Source organism: Xenopus laevis, chromosome 2L (assembly GCF_017654675.1).
Source record: "Xenopus laevis strain J_2021 chromosome 2L, Xenopus_laevis_v10.1, whole genome shotgun sequence".
Classification (NCBI taxonomy): domain Eukaryota; kingdom Metazoa; phylum Chordata; class Amphibia; order Anura; family Pipidae; genus Xenopus; species Xenopus laevis.
Genome location: NC_054373.1, coordinates 16,329,863 through 16,351,767, shown reverse-complemented (window position 1 = coordinate 16,351,767; position 21,905 = coordinate 16,329,863). Strand labels below are relative to the sequence as shown.

The following is a 21,905-nucleotide window of genomic DNA, read 5'->3' as shown; positions in this document are numbered from 1 at the left end:
GCGTTTTTTCGCCATAGGCTACAGCGCAAAATCGCGTGCGATAATGCACACGCGACGATGCGTTTTCAATAGTCGCCCGAAGGCAACTTTGGGCGACTATTGAAAACGCATCGCCGCGTGTGCATTAGCGCAGGCGATTTTGCGCTGTAGCCTATGGCGAAAACCGATGAGGCAGTTCGGGGAGATAGTCGCGCAAAAGACGTGGTGATAAGTCACCAGGCGACAAAATCTCCCCGAATCTCCTCGTCTGGCCTTACCCTTACTGTGTCACTGCATCTGCCACTGTGTCAGTGTGTATGTATCACTTTGAGTTTGTGTGTTTCTAACACCTAAAGCTGGCTTTTCCATTAGTTTTGCTGGGCACAAAGTTCAGGGTTGTCGTCAGCGCTAGTCCTCCACGTGTAACACAAGCCTCATAAAGTCCAACTGACAAATGATTTGGATTACTACAGCCTACGACAAAATGAAATGTAATTTTAAGGGGCAATTTATAATGATCCCTTAACCCAAAGACATGAACAAATGTAGCATTGAATAGCAACGGAGCTTTTCTCCCAAAATTAAATGGAAGATAGTTTTCCAGTTGGACTCTTGGAAGCAGAGCCAAGAGAAGTTTATTCACTCTGGCCCGTATTGTGTCAGCTAAGAAAATACTCACCGCAGTCAGGGTAACAGGGCACGGATGTGCTGCCTATTGTTTTCCGAATGAATCATATTTAATGTGATTTATTGTCTTTTTGAAAACAATCTGTGGGATACGTGAAAGTGATCTCAAGTCTGCCTCTCAGGAGGATTCTACACTAGTATGAGATTTACTTTTTTTTTTTTTTTTAATACTATAATATTTCAAAGATGACACAGGGGAGAGAAAAAAAAAAGCATGTGATTTAGGGTTTTCTCTTTTATGCAAGTAACAAGAGTTTTTAAGGACATAATACTTCATGTTGGAAATTTTAGTGGTGATTATGTCTGAAAGTAAATGTTAAGTGCGTGTAAATGGTTTTTGTGGTCACAGACAGGTGAGTGAGTGTGTGCAAGAAGGCCTCGGACGACTCTACAGACTAATGTATATTTCTACAGTGCAAAAGGGGAAACAGTTTATTACTGCACACCTCATTTCCTGAGCAGGAAGACAGGAAGTGCCTCCAGGTAAGGAAAAAATAATGGACTCAGCATGTGAACATGTCACTTACCCTTTACTGTCAGCTGAAGCTCTTCACTAAAGAAAGTCTTTGGGTCCTTGCTGGGTACATCGCTGGCTTGCCCTGGCAGGACTGGGTTATGGGGCATTAACTTAAACAGGTTATGCAGCAGCTTGTTCAGACTCTTGGTTTTCCGCAGATACTGAGAGTACAGCGCCCGCAGCTGAGTGAGAAAGCAAGGCATTGGTATTATGACTTTTTACTTATTTATAACTCTGATGATTCCTTTAACATTTCATTCTCCAAGTCAGCAGAAGAAAATGACATTTGAGAAGCCATGGTCACTGGGGTTATAACTTTTGCTACTGTCTTCACAATAACAAAAGTGTAAATGAGTGTGGGTACTTCTAATCTGTAAGATAGGAGCTACTGGCTGCCAATAGAGCCTAATGATTCTTACATTTCTAACCAACTTTCCAGCCACCCGGTCTGTGCATGTGACCTAAAAGCTCTCCTCTCCCTATCAATTTAGCTTATTCAGATCAGAACGGATCAGTCACATGTAGCCGTTTCTCAGCCTATAGAGAAAGCCTGCTTCAGGGTCTGCACTAACAAGCACTTAGCTGGCCTGCGTGCAGACAAATGAATGTATTTTAGAAGGGAAATGAGCAAGTTTACATTTTCTCACCAAAATCCACTCTATGTGTCTGCACATTGGCTAACAGCACACCCCAGAGAAGGCGGAGATGAATGGTTTGGTTGTTTCTTGGCCTGCTTTTATATGCAAGCCAAGCAGGGGTTGAGAAGCTCGCCTCAGCAGGGCTGAGAAGCTCGCCTCAGCAGGGCTGAGAAGCTCGCCTCAGCAGGGTTGAGAAGCTCGCCTCAGACAGCTGAGAAGCTCGTCTCAGACAGTTGAGAAGCTCGTCTCAGACAGTTGAGAAGCTTGCCTCAGGTAGCAAAAAGGCACTCCTGATAACTTTAAGAGATAAAATTCAGATTTTTAAATCGGAATTTCGGCTCTGCTAGTGAAGGAAGCTCAATCGCGCTCTCCACACTAGTGGTGCGGACCCCCTTGGCAGCATCACAAGGAGCCACAGGGAGGACCCCCGGGATGCCATTGAAGCCAAGAAACAGCTACACGGGACCATAGCCGTACACTTATGGCGAGAGCCTACAGAATGCAGGAAATCATTTGTCCTCGGCACTTACCTGAGATGATGCAGCTTTGAAGAAAGTGAGCGTTAGCTTCCAGGTCAGGAGATAACCAAGAACAAAGCAGAACTCCTCTTTTAATGGCTCAACAACAGCAAACTCGCCTACTGGTACCACTTTAAGGATGCTTTCTACCAAATCTTCTTGGATTGCCAGGACAGACATCAGTGCAGCAGGTGGAGATCTACAAATAAAACATATGGATAAACAAGGAGTATAGTCATCAGAGAAACGCATTGACTTAAAACTAATTATCATGAAGTAATGAGTACTCTATAATAAAGTCACATGCTGCTCTGGCTCTGCCCAATACCTGCAGCTACCGTGGAATCCCTCATGGATACATCGGAACCAAAGCAGCATGTGACCAGGAGGGAAAGACCTAAAACAGAGGCCGATGACATCAATTGTGATTTGATGATACAACGGAGGTCTGAGGGGGAGGTGTATTAAGGGTAGGGACACACTGGGCGATTTGGGGAGATTTAGTCGCCTGGCGACTAATCGCAGCGACTTTTCTCCCCGAATGCCTCCCCTCACTCTGCGCCTGGATAAAATGAAAAGTCGCCGGCGCTAATCACACACGGCGATTCGTTTTCCGAAGTTGCCTCACGAGGAAACTTCGGAAAACAAATCGCCGCGTGTGATTAGCGCAGGCGATTTTTCATTTTATCCAGGCGCAGAGTGAGGGGAGGCATTCGGGGAAGATTGGTCGTGGAAAGTCGCGGTGATTAGTCGCCAGGCGACTAAATCTCCCCAAATCGCCCAGTGTGTCCCTACCCTAAGGGTCTTAACCCTGAAAAATGACACTTGCATACCCCAAAGTGGTTTATTAGTACAAGTGTCTCAACAGTTTGTCATCAACAGTCAAAAGACTATCAGGGATATGCAGTTCATCAACAGTGAAAGATTTTTGCGGTCAACCAGATGGTGACACCAGCCTTCATCCAATGGGCTCGGATTCCTTTATCCCTAACCCTGTACTTACAAAGCAGGCTCTTCATCTTCATCCCCGTAAGATTTGAGATCTTCATCATCAAATACAGGCAAGTCTTCCATTATTCTAGGAAAAAATGTACACGTCTGCATTAAACAGCATATCTAAACAATGGGAGGATGGGAAGGAAAGCCCGCAGTCGCTCCGATAGGCTCAGATCCATACTCTGCTTATGGTTTGCACAGAACTAGAGCGCGAGAGATGACTTCCCCTTTGGAGTTACGGTTAAAGGAACAGTTCAGTGTGAAAACAAAAACTGGGTAAATAGATAGGCTGTAGAAAATAAAAAATGTTTCTAATATAGTTAGTTAGGCAAAAATGTAATGTATAAAGGCTGGAGTGACTGGATGTGTAACATAATAGCCAGAACACTACTTCCTGCTTTTCAGCTCTCTAACTCTGAGTTAGTCAGTGACTTGAAGGGGGGCCACATGGTACATTTCTGTTTAGTGAGTTTGCAATTTATCCTCAGCATTCAGCTCAGATTCAAAAGCAACAGATATGACCCATGTGCCCCCCCCTCAAGTCTCTGATTGGTTACAGCCTGGTAACTAATCAGTGGAAACAAAGACAGCTGAAAAGCAGGAAGTAGTGTTCTGGCTATTATGTTACACATCCAGTCACTCCAGCCTTTATACATTACATTTTTGCCTAACTAACTATATCAGAAACATTTTTTATTTTGCACAGCCTCTTTATTTACACAGTTTTTGTTTTTATACTGAACAATTCCTTTAATGACGTCACACAGGTGTCATAATGAGAAAACACTGAAAATTAAGGAGCAAGAAGGTTTACTTGTTTTCTGGAAAGGCATAAACCACCCAGTGTGATCCTGTAATCTGTATTCCTGTTCATATGTCATTTCATTGGCTGAACCAGCAAAGGCAAAAATGCATGTCTAAATATAAGGATTATCTCATTAGCAACAGTCCTGTGCATGCTCTTTCTTTCCATCCACCACCACCCAGCACTACATCCCTTTCCCAACCATTCCACACTGGAACCAACTCTCTCCCTCCCTCAATCCCAGCTGTGCATCTTCTCATCTTTCATGACTTAAAGGGGCTGTTTTGTTTTTTTAGCTTTTAATTCAGCAGATCTCCAGCTTGCAACTTCAGCAATCTTGTTGCTAGGGTCCAAATTACCCTAGCAACCATACACAGGTTTGAATAAGACACTAGATTGTGAATAGGAGAGGGCCCATATTGAAGGATGAGTAATAAAAAGTAGCAATAACAATCCAAATTCCACACTACCAAACTCCTATACCCGGTTTTACCTTATTTATTAGGCTCAACTTAAGTGAACTCGATAACATTGAGTGAAACCCCAAATCGTACAATATTTTCGGTGTTTTTTTGGGTTTTTTTCTGGAAAGGTCAGAGTTTTTCAGATTTTCCCCGAAAAGCCAAAATGGTCGCATTTTCTGGCTCATTCCAGCACAGGTCACAAAAACTTCAAAATAGGATACGGACCTCTGCCATTGACTTATACACAATCTCGGCAGATCTGAGATGGCGGATTTGTGAGTTTTGCCCCAAAAAAGCCTGACCAGAGTTAAGTAAATAAACCCCCCTAAAGGTGTAGGTTTACAAAGCTTTTGTTTTTTTTGTTTTTTTTAGATGGGGTCAGTGAACCAAATTTGAGTCAGAAAAAGAAGGCAAATAATTAAAAAACTATAAATAAAAAAAAAAGGAAAAATGAAGACCAATTGAAAAAGTTACTTAGAATTAGTCATGCTAAGGGGGTTATTTATCAAAGTCTGATTTTATTTCAACATTTTCTGCTACAAACTCCAATCAAATCCGCTCGGGTTCTTTTACGCTTATTGATTATTACATTTTCCCGAAAATTGCCTTTGCGGGACAAAATTAGATTTTCACGATTTTTCCGGATTTTTCACTCCAGATTTGTTATGTTTTTTGTCCGAAAACTCTGAAAAATCATTGGGACTTTTCCCATTGACTTATATGCAACTTCAACAGGTCTGAGAAGCCGGATTTTTTTTGATTCGGACTTTTCCATCTTCGGGGTTTAATAAATTCCGAAAAATTTGCGATTTGTTTTAAAAGTCCAATTTTATTTAAAAAAAATCACAAATTTTTGCATTCAGGGTTTAGTAAATAACCCCCTAAAAGTTAACATAAAGGTGAACCACACTCCTTTAAGTGCACATCCTTTCTTCTCCTCTCACTCCCCTTTCTACTACTTTTTTTAGTCCCAAACTGTGCACTGTCTGCCAATCCTTCACATGGAGGTTTGTCAGGCTATGGATTGGCCACTGTCCCCATCACATTATTTGGGAACTATAATAACAGTGCAGCTTTGACAGCAATAAGGGGAAGCACCAAGGCTGCCCTGCTGGGACGATGGAGTTCTGTAGAGGAGTGTATCAGTCCACCAATCATAGGCTTAGAATGGGCCATTGAGGGAAAATGCCTCATTGTGTTCTTTTTCTATAAGAAAAAAAAACTCAAAAAAAAAAAATGAGTGTGAAAATAGCTATTTTGCAGGAGGCTGGCAAAGGATGCTGGGAATTATAGTTTGCCCATTGCTTGAGCTACAGACACCTGCCACTTGACTGCAACACGCATGCAATACCTACACTTGCTTAAAGTCTAGCAAGGTTCAGTAAGGCACATACTGGAAATTGGATTATTATTATTAATAATAATAGTAATAATTATAAATTTCAGAACACCAAGAAATCTTTACGCCAGCCTTGCTGACAGTTTTACTCCAGCTGCTGGCACTGCAGGCATAGCTGTCAACAATGCATTAGTCCTGTCAGGAGAGCCCGTATATCAGATTTATGTAATCCGGTAACACCTTTCCTGGAAAGACGCACAACAACAGCAGCAATTAAAGGGGTTGTTCAACTTTAGATTAACTTTTAGTATGATGAAAAGAGTGATATTCTGAGACAATTTGCAATTGGTTTTCATTGTATTTGTGTTTTTTTTTTTTTAGCTTTCTATCCAGCAGCTCTTCAATTTGCAATTTCCACAATCTGGTTGCTGGGGCTCAAATTTCTAAGCAACCATGTATTGCTTTGAATCAGAGACTCGAATATGAATTTTCATTTCGCCCCTTAATAAATCTGCCCCCTAATATAAATAGGTGGAGCATGTCAAAATGGTGCCTGCGGACAAGACTGCTTCTTAGGGTGCCTTTAGTGCAACTTTTAACTCTGACTGCAGATTGTGATGGAGTATTTAAGATGGGCTGAAAACATGGAAGGTAAAAACATGGGCATGGGCTTAAAGGAGAAGGAAAGCTGCAGAGATAGTGTATTGCCAATAGATTAGCCACAATAGCGCAAGCTATGCCTATAACACTATATTTATTCTGCAGAATGCTTTACCATACCTGAGTAAACAGCTCTAAAAGCTCTCTGTTTGTTTAAGATAGCAGCTGCCATATTAGCTTGGTGTGACATCACTTCCTGCCTGAGTCTCTCCATGCTCACTCATAGCTCTGGGCTCAGATTACAGCAGGGAGAGGAGGAGGGAGGGGGGAAAAGGGAGAGCAGCAAACTGAGCATGCTCAAGCCCTAGCCCTGGAGGTTTAAGCTGAAAACAGGAAGTTTGATACAGAAGTCCATGAGTACACAATAGAATTAAATAAATGTGGTGTTTCTTTTGACAGAGGACTCAGAGCAGCATTACTTTAGGTTTACTGGTGTATTTATACAGACCTTTCTGATAAAGCTTACTTAATTTTAGCTAAAGATGCACCGAATTCAGGATTCGGCCTTTTTCAGCAGGATTCGAATTCGGTCAAATCCTTCTGCCTGGCCGACCTGAATACAAATTTGCATATGCAAATTAGGGATGGGGAGGGAAATCACATAACTTTTTGTCACAAAAGTAAAAAATGTTTTCCCCTTCACACCCGTAATTTGCATATGCAATTTAGGTTTCGGTTTGGTATTCGGCCGAATCTTTCAAGACGGATTCGGGGGTTCAGCCGAATCCAAAATAGTGGATTCGATGCATCCCTAATTTTAGCCTTTCCTTCTCCTTTAAAGGCAATGTAAGAGAGAGTACTTGTGAATGCTGTGCCAAACAGAGACATGTCTGCGCTTACTTATCCAGCAGATGATAAACTGTGATTTGCACGGATCTCTCTCTATAAAGCAGGAGGGGAGCCAGAGTGTTTAGCAAGCTTTGCAGCCTGTCAGTAAGGTTGGTCTTCTGTCCAGCGACAAACTTGGCAGGAAGCTTGTGGTTCAACAGCTGCTCCTTTGAAATGTAACCGAGCGTTCTACCCAGTGACTGCAGCACACAGCTCATGTGGGAAGTCTCTGAAGCCTTGTACTCTTCTGCGGGAGGAAAGACCGACAGGGAAAATTTTGCAGGAATTCCAAAGTCATTCTCTTTGAGTCTATAGATTTCTGGTGTGACATTACATTAGATATTTACATTAGGTAAGCCGTGTTGCTGGAAATCAAATACAGTTTTGCTGCCGGCTTACATGAATGAAAGAAGGTGAACAGAGGCAATGCTCTATTCTACACATCTTTGAAAAGGAAATGTAAAAAATAAAAACGTTTCCATTTGTTTACTTACCACGAAAATATGAAGCAGAAAAGGCTTATTCTAAGCCATGACAATACTTTCTTGAACACTTGTTTTTAGGCACCATCTCTCCCTACTATACCTGATATCCCAGTCACACTCCCTTCCCAGAGACTATTATCCACTGTTACTATAGGCACCATCTCTCCCTACTATACCTGCTATCCCACAGTCACACTCCCTTCCCAGAGACTATTATCCACTGTTACTATAGGTACCATCTCTCCCTACTATACCTGCTATCCCACAGTCACACTCCCTTCCCAGAGACTATTATCCACTGTTACTATAGGCACCATCTCTCCCTACTATACCTGCTATCCCACAGTCACACTCCCTTCCCAGAGACTATTATCCCACTGTTACTATAGGCACCATCTCTCCCTACTATACCTGCTATCCCACAGTCACACTCCCTTCCCAGAGACTATTATCCACTGTTACTATAGGCACCATCTCTCCTTACTATACCTGCTATCCCAGTCACACTCCCTTCCCAGAGACTATTATCCACTGTTACTATAGGCACCATCTCTCCCTACTATACCTGCTATCCCACAGTCACACTCCCTTCCCAGAGACTATTATCCCACTGTTACTATAGGTACCATCTCTCCCTACTATACCTGCTATCCCACAGTCACACTCCCTTCCCAGAGACTATTATCCCACTGTTACTATAGGCACCATCTCTCCCTACTATACCTGCTATCCCACAGTCACACTCCCTTCCCAGAGACTATTATCCACTGTTACTATAGGCACCATCTCTCCTTACTATACCTGCTATCCCACAGTCACACTCCCTTCCCAGAGACTATTATCCACTGTTACTATAGGCACCATCTCTCCCTACTATACCTGCTATCCCACAGTCACACTCCCTTCCCAGAGACTATTATCCCACTGTTACTATAGGTACCATCTCTCCCTACTATACCTGCTATCCCAAAGTCACACTCCCTTCCCAGAGACTATTATCCACTGTTACTATAGGCACCATCTCTGCCTACTATACCTGCTATCCCACAGTCACACTCCCTTCCCAGAGACTATTATCCACTGTTACTATAGACACCATCTCTCCCTACTATACCTGCTATCCCACAGTCACACTCCCTTCCCAGATGACTATTATCCACTGTTACTATAGGCACCATCTCTCCCTTCTATATCTGCTATCCCACAGCCACACTCCCTTCCCAGAGACTATTATCCACTGTTACTATAGGCACCATCTCTCCCTACTATATCTGCTATCCCACAGCCACACTCCCTTCCCAGAGACTATTATCCACTGTTACTATAGGCACCATCTCTCCCTACTATACCTGCTATCCCACAGTCACACTCCCTTCCCAGAGACTATTATCCCACTGTTACTATAGGCACCATCTCTCCCTACTATACCTGCTATCCCACAGTCACACTCCCTTCCCAGAGACTATTATCCACTGTTACTATAGGCACCATCTCTCCCTACTATACCTGCTATCCCACAGTCACACTCCCTTCCCAGAGACTATTATCCCACTGTTACTATAGGTACCATCTCTCCCTACTATACCTGCTATCCCACAGTCACACTCCCTTCCCAGAGACTATTATCCACTGTTACTATAGGCACCATCTCTCCTTACTATACCTGCTATCCCACAGTCACACTCCCTTCCCAGAGACTATTATCCACTGTTACTATAGGCACCATCTCTCCCTACTATACCTGCTATCCCACAGTCACACTCCCTTCCCAGAGACTATTATCCCACTGTTACTATAGGTACCATCTCTCCCTACTATACCTGCTATCCCAAAGTCACACTCCCTTCCCAGAGACTATTATCCACTGTTACTATAGGCACCATCTCTGCCTACTATACCTGCTATCCCACAGTCACACTCCCTTCCCAGAGACTATTATCCACTGTTACTATAGACACCATCTCTCCCTACTATACCTGCTATCCCACAGTCACACTCCCTTCCCAGATGACTATTATCCACTGTTACTATAGGCACCATCTCTCCCTTCTATATCTGCTATCCCACAGCCACACTCCCTTCCCAGAGACTATTATCCACTGTTACTATAGGCACCATCTCTCCCTACTATATCTGCTATCCCACAGCCACACTCCCTTCCCAGAGACTATTATCCACTGTTACTATAGGCACCATCTCTCCCTACTATACCTGCTATCCCACAGTCACACTCCCTTCCCAGAGACTATTATCCCACTGTTACTATAGGCACCATCTCTCCCTACTATACCTGCTATCCCACAGTCACACTCCCTTCCCAGAGACTATTATCCACTGTTACTATAGGCACCATCTCTCCCTACTATACCTGCTATCCCACAGTCACACTCCCTTCCCAGAGACTATTATCCCACTGTTACTATAGGTACCATCTCTCCCTACTATACCTGCTATCCCACAGTCACACTCCATTCCCAGAGACTATTATCCCACTGTTACTATAGGCACCATCTCTCCCTACTATACCTGCTATCCCACAGTCACACTCCCTTCCCAGAGACTATTATCCACTGTTACTATAGGCACCATCTCTCCTTACTATACCTGCTATCCCACAGTCACACTCCCTTCCCAGAGACTATTATCCACTGTTACTATAGGCACCATCTCTCCCTACTATACCTGCTATCCCACAGTCACACTCCCTTCCCAGAGACTATTATCCCACTGTTACTATAGGTACCATCTCTCCCTACTATACCTGCTATCCCAAAGTCAATAGAATATTATTCCACTGTTACTATAGGCACCATCTCTCCCTACTATACCTGCTATCCCACAGCCCATTCCCAGAGACTATTATCCACTGTTACTATAGGCACCATCTCTCCCTACTATACCTGCTATCCCACAGTCACACTCCCTTCCCAGAGACTATTATTCCACTGTTACTATAGGCACCATCTCTCCCTACTATACCTGCTATCCCACAGCCCATTCCCAGAGACTATTATCCACTGTTACTATAGGCAACATCTCTCACTACTATACCTGTTATCCCACAGCCACACTCCCTTCCCAGAGACTATTATCCAGTGTTACTATAGGCACCATCTCTCCCTACTATACCTGCTATCCCACAGTCACACTCCCTTCCCAGAGACTATTATCCCACTGTTACTATAGGCACCATCTCTCCCTACTATACCTGCTATCCCACAGTCACACTCCCTTCCCAGAGACTATTATCCACTGTTACTATAGGCACCATCTCTCCCTACTATACCTGCTATCCCACAGTCACACTCCCTTCCCAGAGACTATTATCCCACTGTTACTATAGGTACCATCTCTCCCTACTATACCTGCTATCCCACAGTCACACTCCCTTCCCAGAGACTATTATCCCACTGTTACTATAGGCACCATCTCTCCCTACTATACCTGCTATCCCACAGTCACACTCCCTTCCCAGAGACTATTATCCACTGTTACTATAGGCACCATCTCTCCTTACTATACCTGCTATCCCACAGTCACACTCCCTTCCCAGAGACTATTATCCACTGTTACTATAGGCACCATCTCTCCCTACTATACCTGCTATCCCACAGTCACACTCCCTTCCCAGAGACTATTATCCACTGTTACTATAGGCACCATCTCTCCCTACTATACCTGCTATCCCACAGTCACACTCCCTTCCCAGAGACTATTATCCACTGTTACTATAGGCACCATCTCTCCCTACTATACCTGCTATCCCACAGTCACACTCCCTTCCCAGAGACTATTATCCACTGTTACTATAGGCACCATCTCTCCCTACTATACCTGCTATCCCACAGTCACACTCCCTTCCCAGAGACTATTATCCACTGTTACTATAGGCACCATCTCTCCCTACTATACCTGCTATCCCACAGTCACACTCCCTTCCCAGAGACTATTATCCACTGTTACTATAGGCACCATCTCTCCCTACTATACCTGCTATCCCACAGTCACACTCCCTTCCCAGAGACTATTATCCACTGTTACTATAGGCACCATCTCTCCCTACTATACCTGCTATCCCACAGTCACACTCCCTTCCCAGAGACTATTATCCACTGTTACTATAGGCACCATCTCTCCCTACTATACCTGCTATCCCACAGTCACACTCCCTTCCCAGAGACTATTATCCACTGTTACTATAGGCACCATCTCTCCCTACTATACCTGCTATCCCACAGTCACACTCCCTTCCCAGAGACTATTATCCACTGTTACTATAGGCACCATCTCTCCCTACTATACCTGCTATCCCACAGTCACACTCCCTTCCCAGAGACTATTATCCACTGTTACTATAGGCACCATCTCTCCCTAGTATCATATAATTTCCATAAGAAAATCTAACGGTTACTCTGTAATTACCTGCCATTCTCACCAACATGGGCAACATTAGCATGTGAATTCCTTCAGAGAAGAACTCAATCCACTCAGAGATAAGGTTGGCAGGAAGACTCGCTGTAGTGCTCATGGCGGCAGACTGGAAATAGTGAGAGATTTCTGTGGCCAAGTCACAGCTTGCGCAGGCAAACAATCGAACAAGAGGAATATGATAGGCAGCGGAGCTTTCACATGCACTCTGGAAAAAGACATAAATGCAGTATTAATACAATAAGTTAAATGAAACATGGAGGCAGAGATCATATTGATCCTTTAGAATAAGAAATAAACAACAGCAATGTCCCATCTGACAGCCATTAGATGTTTTTGCCTTGCAGCTACTAATACTGAGGCTTGCTAGTTATAACTCTCCAACAAAGGGCCACCGACAAGATATATGTGCTCTTTCAAGGAGACTGGGAATGGGTAAAATCTGCACAAGATCCAGTAACCCATAGCAACCTATCAGATGCTTGTTTTCATTATACTATCTGCACAAAACCATTAAACGATTCTTGTTGACTTACTGGAACAATGCATAGTAAATGAAATGCTGAACCTATGCATTAAGGTTTAAATGTTTCTGTCAAGTCCTGATTAGTGCAGAGCCTTCTCTCCCTACAAACATACACCCACACACATATACACACCGACACGTTACTCATGATTTACAGGCAGGTGTATGGATAGCTGCAGCTAAAAAGGATGGGGTGAAATTTACAGACAGTGTATCATACAAATAGCAACAGTGCCCTCATGTGGAGTGCCAGTTTATCTGCATGCCACGCAGAATGAAACTAGGGAAAAATTAAATCAGACAGAAATTATTTCTGTACAATGTTGTAGAGATTCATGGCTATTTCTATGTTGTCCCTCTGCTTGCACAAGTCTCCTCCTGGTACTCTTCATTTTCCTACCACACTCCAAACAGGTACAGGCAGGTTAACTGGCTCCTGATGTAACAGACCATAGTGCGAGTAAATAGTGTAGGGACATTAGATCGTAAGCTCCACTGGGACAAGGACTGATGTGAACGATGTATAGCACCAAGTAATATGTCAGACAGCTGCCAGTTTACTTGTGTCCAAAAAAGAGGAATGCATATGTAGCCCTATGCTATAGGTTGTCCGTGCTTTAAAAGAGAATTCAACCTGTAATTAAAAAAACCCTCCCCCCCCTACCCTGGGTAGACCCCCCTCCCTCCTCCTCATCAGCCTACCTGCCCTCCCAGACAAATGCCCCTAATTCTTTACTCACTCCTTCGTGCAGATTCTGGCCACGGGAGTTTACGGTAGCCATCTTCGTTTTTCTGCCTTTTTCGGAAGTTTCTGTGCATGCGCAGTTGGTGTAAATTTCCAGTCCCAAACCACTGCACATGTGCCGAAAGTCACAAAAATTTTCAAAAAGCTTTCGGACATTTCGTCGCATGTTTTTCGGACCGGAAATTTACTACAACTGCACATGTGCCGAAAATGCCATCAAAACATAAAGATTACCGGAGAAGAAGAAGATGGCTGCCGTGAACTCCGAGGCCAGAATCTGCACGGAGGGGTGAGTAAAAAATTAGGGGCATTTGCCCGGGGGGGGGCAGGTAGGCTGTGGGGGAGGAGAGAGGAGGGTCTACCCTGGGTAACGGGGGAGGGATTTTTTTTTATCACGGTTTGAATTTGCCTTTGAATGAAAGAAAACTGAAAGACATTTAAAGGGGTGGTTCACCTTCACGTTAACTTTTAGTATATTATAAAATGTCCAGTTTTAAGCAACTTTTCAATTGGTCTTCATTATTAATATTTTATCATTTTTGAATTATTCGCCTACTTCTTCTTCTGACCCTTTCCAGCTTTGAAATGGGGGTCACTGACCCCATCTAAAAAAACAAATGCTCTGTAAGGCTACACTTTTATTGTTATTGCTACTTTTTATTACTCATGTTTCTAATCTGTAGATGCACCCTGTTGATTAGTAGAAGGAGCATTGGAAGAACTTGACAGTGTCCTGTTAAGAATGATACAGAAGAACAGGGGTTGTTCGCCTTTAAATTAACTTTTAGTATAATGTAGAGAGTGATATTCTGAGAAAGTTTGCAGTTGGTTTTCATTTTTTATTATGTGTGTTTTTCAGTTATTTAGCTTTTTATTCAGCAGCTCTCCAGTTTGCTAGGGTCCATATTCCCCTAGCAACCATGCATTGATTTGAATAAGATACTGGAATATGAATAGGAGAGGCCTGAATAGAAAGAGGAGTATTAATAAGTAACAATAATAGGGATGCATTGAATCCAGGATTTGGTCAGGGACTCGGCCAGGATTCTGCCGAATCTTTCTGCCCGGTCAAACCAAATCCGAATCCTAATTTAGGCAAATGCAAATTAGGATTCGGATTTGGGTTGACCGGGCACAAAGATTCGGCCGAATCCTGGCAGAGTCCCGGACCAAATCCTAGATTTGCATATCCAAATCCTAAATTGCATATGCAAATTAGGGACGGGGAGGGAAATTGCATGACTTTTTGTCACAAAACAAGGAAGTAAAAAAAGTTCCCCCTTCTCATTTCTAATTTGCATATGCAAATAAGCATTTGGTTGGGGATTCGACTGAATCTTTCAGGAGTTCGGCCGAATCCAAAATAGTGGATTCGGTGCATCCCTAAACAATAACAATCCATTCGTAGCCTTACAGAGCATTTGTTTTTTTAGATGGGGTCAGTGACCCCCATATGAAAGCAGGGAAGAAGGCAAATAATTAAAAACCTTTAAAAAAAAAAAAAAAAAAAAAATTCTTATAGCACACTAAAAGTTGACTTAAGGGTGAACCACCACTTTATGCATGATACCGCACAACAAAAGAATATTAAGTTCTACGAACTGATAAGAATAAATGCCGTGGCTAGAACTTCAAATGAAATAAACCTTAAAAAAAAAATTAAATATCCCAGTCACATTCCAGCTCAGCAGTTTAAAGGAATTCAGCAACTATTTGTCGCCTCACCTCGAGCCAAGCCAGCATGGAACACATTACAAAGTCCCAATCGACGTCCACCAAAGATGACACAGGAGATGCCAAATATTTTAGAAGACGAGAAAGAAACCTGATCATTTCCACATTGAGGCCAATCAGGCTCTGGCTGGATTCCTGCAAATTACTGTCAAAAGAGAAGGAGCAAAACGTGTGAATGAGCCCTAAAGGTGCATAAAGCATATGGAAACTTTCAAAATTCTAGGCCTTACAAACAGTACCTCTAAGTACAAACACTCCTGACGCTGTTATGTACTATTAACTGTTCTTTTAATTATAAAGCAGCAGCTTGTTCCTCAGCCTGGTGCCTTAAATATGTAAATAGCAAACCACATGCAAACACAGGACCGTGCTTTCTAATCTAAAACAGGCATATTCAACCCACAAACCTTCAGGTGTAGTGGATCATCAATGCCCATCACCCAACTGTTATCTAAAGGTATTCAGGGGTTCTGAGGGTTGTAGTTTAACGTAAATTTGATTAGCCCATCACAAAAATGGCGGAAGACACTGGAACGCACTAGAGTGGTCCAGGTCAGTCTGAGTCTCTTTAGAAGGGGTTTCAAAGGATATGAAAGGACTACTGAAGCTGAAGATCTTTTGGTTTTTCCATGGCATAGAACCGCTGAAATGCTTTGTACTTTTAGCAACTCTATGGGCCCATTCACTAAGCTCGAGTGAAGGATTCGAATGAAAAATACTTTGAATTTCGAAGTATTTTTTGGGTACTTCGACCATCGAATGGGCTACTTCGACCTTCGACTACGACCTTCGACTTCGATTCGAACGTTTCGAACGAAAAATCGTTCGACTATTCGACCATTCGATAGTCGAAGTACTTTCCCTTTAAAAAAAACTTCGACCCCCTACTTCGGCAGATAAAACCTACCGAAGTCAATGTTAACCTATGGGGAAGGTCCCCATAGGTTTGCTAACCTTTTTTTGATCGAAGGATTTTCCTTCGATCGTTGGATTAAAATCCTTCGAATCGTTCGATTCGAAGGATTTAATCGTTCGATCGAACGAAAAATCCTTCGATCGAACGAACGTTTAGCGCTAAATCCTTCGACTTCGATGTTCGAAGTCGAAGGATTTCAATTCGAGGGTCGAATTTCGAAGTATTTTTAACTTCGAAATTCGACCCTTAGTGAATCTGCCCCTATGTATTCTAAGGTTATTGATCTCCCAGCTTCCAGATCTTAAAGGAGAAGGAAAGGCTTGAAGCACTTGGGGTTGCCAAATGTTAGACACCCCCAAATGATTGTAGATTCTTACCTGAAACCCCGGGCCAGTGCTCTTATCAGCATAAAACTGCACCGGCCTGGGGTTATACCAGGGAGCACCACGGAGCGATCCTCTTCCGGCTTCTTCTTTCTTCAAATTTCAAAGGGCAGACGCATGCACAGTTGAACGAAATAGCCGACTTTTTAGTTAAAGTTCGGCTTTCCCACAAATGAAAGAGGAAGACAGAAGAAGATCGATCCGTGGTGCTCACTGGTATAACTCTGGGCCGGTGCAGTTTTCTGCTGATAGGAGCACCGGCCCAGGGTTTCAGGTAAGTCAATACAAGCACTTGGGTGTGCCTAACATTTGGCACCCCAAGTGCTGCAAGCCTTACTTCTCCTTTAAAGGAACAGTTCAGTATAAAAATAAAAACTGGGTAAATAGATAGGCTGTGCAAACCAAAAAATGTTTCTAATATAGTTAGAAAAAATGTAATGTATAAAGGCTGGAGTGACTGGATAAGTAACAGAACAGAACACTACTCCTGCTTTTCAGCTCTCTAACGCTGAGTTAGTCATCGACTTGAAGGGGGGCCACATGGGACATAACTGAGTTTGCCATTGATCCTTAGCAGCAGGTCAGATTCATTATGACCCATGTGGCCCCCTCTCAAGTCACTGATTGCCCAGTAACCAATCAGTGGAAACCAAGAGAGTTGAAAAGCAGTGTTCTGGCTATTATGTTACACATCCAGTCACTCCAGCCTTTATACATTACATATTTGTCTAATTAAATATATTAGAAACATTTTTGATTTTGCACAGCCTATTTATTAAAGGAAAACTATACCCCCAAAATGAACACTTAAGCAACAGATAGTTCATATCATATTAAGTGGCATATTAAAGAATCTTACCAAACTGGAATATATATTTAAGTAAATATTGCCCTTTTACATCTCTTGCCTTGAACCACCATTTGGTGACTCTATCTGTGCTGCCTCAGAGATCACCTGACCAGAAATACTACAACTCTAACTGTAACAGGAAGAAGTGAGGAAGCAAAAGACACAACTCTGTCTGTTAATTGGCTCATGTGACCTAATGTATAGTTTGTTGGTATGTTTGAGTGCACAGTGAATCCTACGATCCCAGGGGGCGGCCCTTATTTTTTAAAATGGCAATTTTCTATTTATGATTACCCAATGGCACATACTACTAGAAAAGTATATTATTATGAAAATGGTTTATTTACATGAAGCAGGATTTTACATATGAGCTGTTTTATGCAATATCTTTTTATAGAGACCTACATTGTTTGGGGGGTATAGTTTTCCTTTAAGTCAGTTTTTATTTTTATAATGAACAATTCCTTTAATGGCCTAGTGTCTGCTACCCAGCCCAGCACAGGTAGAGCACACAGCAGCAGCAGTCCTGAGCAGGGCAGTAAGCAGGCAAGGAAGCAAGAGAAAATGAACTGGTAAAGGGGACACTATCTTTAGCATTGGGGTGCTATGTCCTTAGGGGATCTGTTGCCAAAATGAAAATTTATATAAGCTTTATCTTGCTGGAATAGGAAACTTTCTAAGTATGATCAATTAAAAATTCGGTTACCCTTCACTCTCCACCCTCCGAGCAACATGTCTCTCTTCATTCGGTCTTCATACAGTAGGCAGAGTGAGTTTTTGATTGACAGTTAAGTCTAATACATCCTTTGGGGGGGGGGGGGGTGCACCCTTAACCTAAGTGCTCACTTTTTGAAAATAACCGGCTCTGATGGAAATGTCTGCGTGCAAAGTGTTTGCCAGAGACTGTTATTTTGTTACCATTTATTTGTGCTGAAGTAGGTTGTTTGAGTTATTCTGCTAAGAATGGGAGACCCCCCTAAAGACGTATTAGCCCTACCTGTCAATCAAAATCGGACCCAGACTTCAGCATGAAGAGTGACAGGTTGTGGAGAGTGAGGTAATGAAGAGTAACTTAATTATTTCTTAAACGGTACAGAATTTTTAATTACTTATATTTAGAAAGTGTCTTATTTCAGTGGGATGAAGCTTAGATTACATTTTCATGATAGATTCCCTTTAAAGGGGTTGGTTGTTCACCTTCCAAACACTTTTTAAGTTCAATCGTTTTTAGACTGTTCCCCAGAAATAAGACTTTTTCTAATTAATTTCCATCTTTTATTTTTTTACCGTTTTTCCAAAATCTAAGTTTAAAGTTTAATGTCCCTGCCTCTGATGTTTGAGTCTGGCAGCTCAGTGATCCAGGAGCAGATTCGGAACCGTTAACATTTTGTCGATACATTCCTCAGCAGCCTCTCTGGAAAAAGTGTTGGAAGGTGAACAACCCCTTTAAGCATCCATACTATTTTTGTGCTAGACGACCTGGGCTTTAAACCATCCTTGAACTTCACTGATGCCAATTAAAGCTGGCCATAGACGCAAAGATCTCATCGTACGAATCGAGGATTCGTACGATTTTCGGAACGTGTGTGGAGAGTCCCGACATTTTTCGTCCGGCGAAGATCGGTCGCTGTGTGTATTGCCAATTTTATGATTTTCAGTGGGAGACTGTCACCAGCTTTGTCTATCGTACAATTGCTGTCAGGGGCAGAACATCGGCTGATCTGTTCTTTAACTACTTTATTTGGTTGGAATAGTAAGACTTTGATCTGAATGGTTAGTGGCGGGTCGGGAGATGGGAAAGTCCAATTGTACATTGATTGGTACGATCGGATCTTTGCGTCTGCGGCCAGCTTATGTGTGACAACCTACAAAGCAAGACGTACTCAAAAAGCAAACAGAAGCAGGATTCACGGTGCACACAAACAAACCATACATGTTGGGTCACATGAGCCAATTAAAAGACAGAGTTCTGTCTTTTGCTTCCACACTTCTTCCTGTTACAGTTAGAGCTGCAGCATTTCTGGTCAGGTGATCTCTGAGGCAGCACACAGACCATCACAAAATGGTGGTTCAAGGCAAGAGATGTAAAAGCCAATATTTACTTAAATATATATTCCAGTTTGGTAAGATTCTTTAATATGTCACATAATATGATATAAACTGTTGCTTTTGAGGGTATAGTTTTCCTTTAAATGCTGGAAAGAATCAGAAGGCCGGAAATAATTGAAAAACTATAAGAAATAAAAGACCAATTGAAAATTGGCCATTCTATAATATACTAAAAGTTAACTTTAAGGTAAAGCATCCCTTTAAAAAGAACTAAAATATAAATGGATGTTTTATTGGCCACTGCAAGCACCTACCTGCTAAAGAGAAATATGTCTTCCAGTTCATTTTTCCATGATACTATTACTTTTAGAACTCCGGGGAAGATTTCCTGGCACACATCTGAATCGGATCCTAAGCAGGAGTTGATTATTGCAAGGTAACCAAATCCTCCTAATAATAAACAGCAAGAGAAGAAGTAATTCATTATTATGGCTGAAAGTCAATTGCAACAGCTAGCACAGCAGAGATACGATGGAGTTACTGTGACTTTGTGCAATAAACAAACATTTACGTTAGGTGTAACCCGTGAAAAGCAACGAATATATTTTATGCAACACTTTTACTGCTTTCACTGACCATCTGTGCAGGACACAGCGGAGGCAGTGCAAGTCATGAGTCGGGCAGTGCACTGAACAACAAGTTCTTCCTTTTCCTCTTTGCACATGAAGGAAGCCAAGCTCTGAATGGTGTGCAAGTTGCCTTGTGTCACAGGGAAATATCTATTTAAAGAAAGGAGGAACACACAGTAATTCAATGGGCCAAGAGCTAAAGACATGACCACTTCGAAGACAATAAAGGAAAAATCTGAAAGTTAAAGGGGAAAATTGTGAAAATGAAATATTAATATAAGCTTCAGCATACTGAAATAAGAAACTTTCTAAATACAATCAATTAAAAATTCAGTACAGTTTCTGAAATAATCAAGTTTATGTTCACTATCCCTCTCTCAGCATCTGTTTCTCTTCATTCAGGAGTTGGGTGTCAGATGAATGATCCAATATATCTTATAGAGTGCTCATTCTGCCTAGAAGATGCATTAGAGGTCACTCTATTAAAATCACCACACATCATGTCTCTCTACATGCAGAATTTGTGCTAAAGGCAGTTATTTTGTTGGATTTTGTTTGTACTGGAATCAGTTATTTGAGTGAGCGCTAATACATCTGCTAGGAAAGGAAGCCCCCCTATAAGATATATAGGATCATTCAATTTTCACGTTTTCCCTTTAAGTCATATACTAATTTCTGGTTGTACAAGAAGAATTCACACAACTCAGCAGTCCACTAAGAAGCCCTCTGTATAATGAGCTGCTCCTTATTTCATAGCTCAACAGGCTGCAGCTGTGGGAAGGGGTTTGTTTATACAGAGGGCTTTGCAGTAGACTATAAACTTTTCAGATTTTGCCCTGTTTAGTGCAAGAAATAACCAAAACCATATGAATGAATGAATAAGTCCTATTCATTTAAAGGGGTGGTTCGCCTTTAAGATAACTTTTATTATGTTATAGAACGGCCAATTTTAAGCAACTTTTCAATTGGTTTATTTTTTATAGTTTTATAGTTATTTGCCTGTGCAGGTTTCAATTGGGCATCACTGACTCCCTTCTAAAAAAACAAATGCTCTGTAAGGCTACAAATGTTTTGTTATTTTTTATTACTGATCCTTCTATTCAGGAATCTCCTATTCATATTCCAGTCTCTTATTCAAATCAATGCATGGTTGCTAGGGTCATTTGGACCCTAGTTACCAGATTGCTTGAAATGCAAATTGAAGAGCTGCTGAATAAAAAGCTAAATAACTCAAAACCCTTCAATAATAAAAAATGAAAACCAATTGCAAATTGTCTCAGAATATCACTCTCTACATCATACTAAAAGTAGGGATGCACCGAATCCAGGATTTGGACAGTATTCAGCCTTTTCCAGCAGGATTCGAATTCGGCCATATCCTCTTGCCCGGCTGAACCGAATCCAAATTCTAATTTGCATATGCAAATTGGGGGGTCGCGTGACTTTTTGTCACAAAACAATGAAGTAAAAAATGTTTTCCCCTTCCCACCCCTAATTTGCATATGCAAATTAGGATTCAGATTTGGTTCAGTATTCGGCCGAAGCTTTTGCGAAGGATTCGGGGTTCGGCCGAATCCAAAATAGTGGATCCGGTCGATCCCTAACTAAAAGTAATTTCAAAGGTGAACAACCTCTTTAACTAATGTTGAAAAAGGGGTTTATACTGACCCTTTAGGGCAAGGGGTTTGTTTTAAGCCACACGTGAAAGAACATGGAAGAACGAGTGTTC

The 21,905-nt window shown here is 42.1% G+C and overlaps 1 protein-coding gene across 1 annotated transcript in view; it reads right to left on the bottom strand.

Annotated features, from left to right (window-relative positions):
• The window catches only part of ltn1.L (listerin E3 ubiquitin protein ligase 1 L homeolog), a 61,194-nt gene that overhangs the window by 12,064 nt on the left and 27,225 nt on the right, over window positions 1-21,905 (bottom strand). The window contains exons 19-26 of the mRNA XM_018245959.2: window positions 20,184-20,326; window positions 19,862-19,997; window positions 15,341-15,494; window positions 12,339-12,552; window positions 7,444-7,678; window positions 3,343-3,417; window positions 2,352-2,538; window positions 1,194-1,365 (exon numbers count right to left, since the gene is read on the bottom strand). Coding sequence (XP_018101448.1) covers window positions 1,194-1,365; window positions 2,352-2,538; window positions 3,343-3,417; window positions 7,444-7,678; window positions 12,339-12,552; window positions 15,341-15,494; window positions 19,862-19,997; window positions 20,184-20,326 — 1,316 coding nt within the window. The remainder of the gene's footprint in view (window positions 1-1,193; window positions 1,366-2,351; window positions 2,539-3,342; window positions 3,418-7,443; window positions 7,679-12,338; window positions 12,553-15,340; window positions 15,495-19,861; window positions 19,998-20,183; window positions 20,327-21,905) is intronic.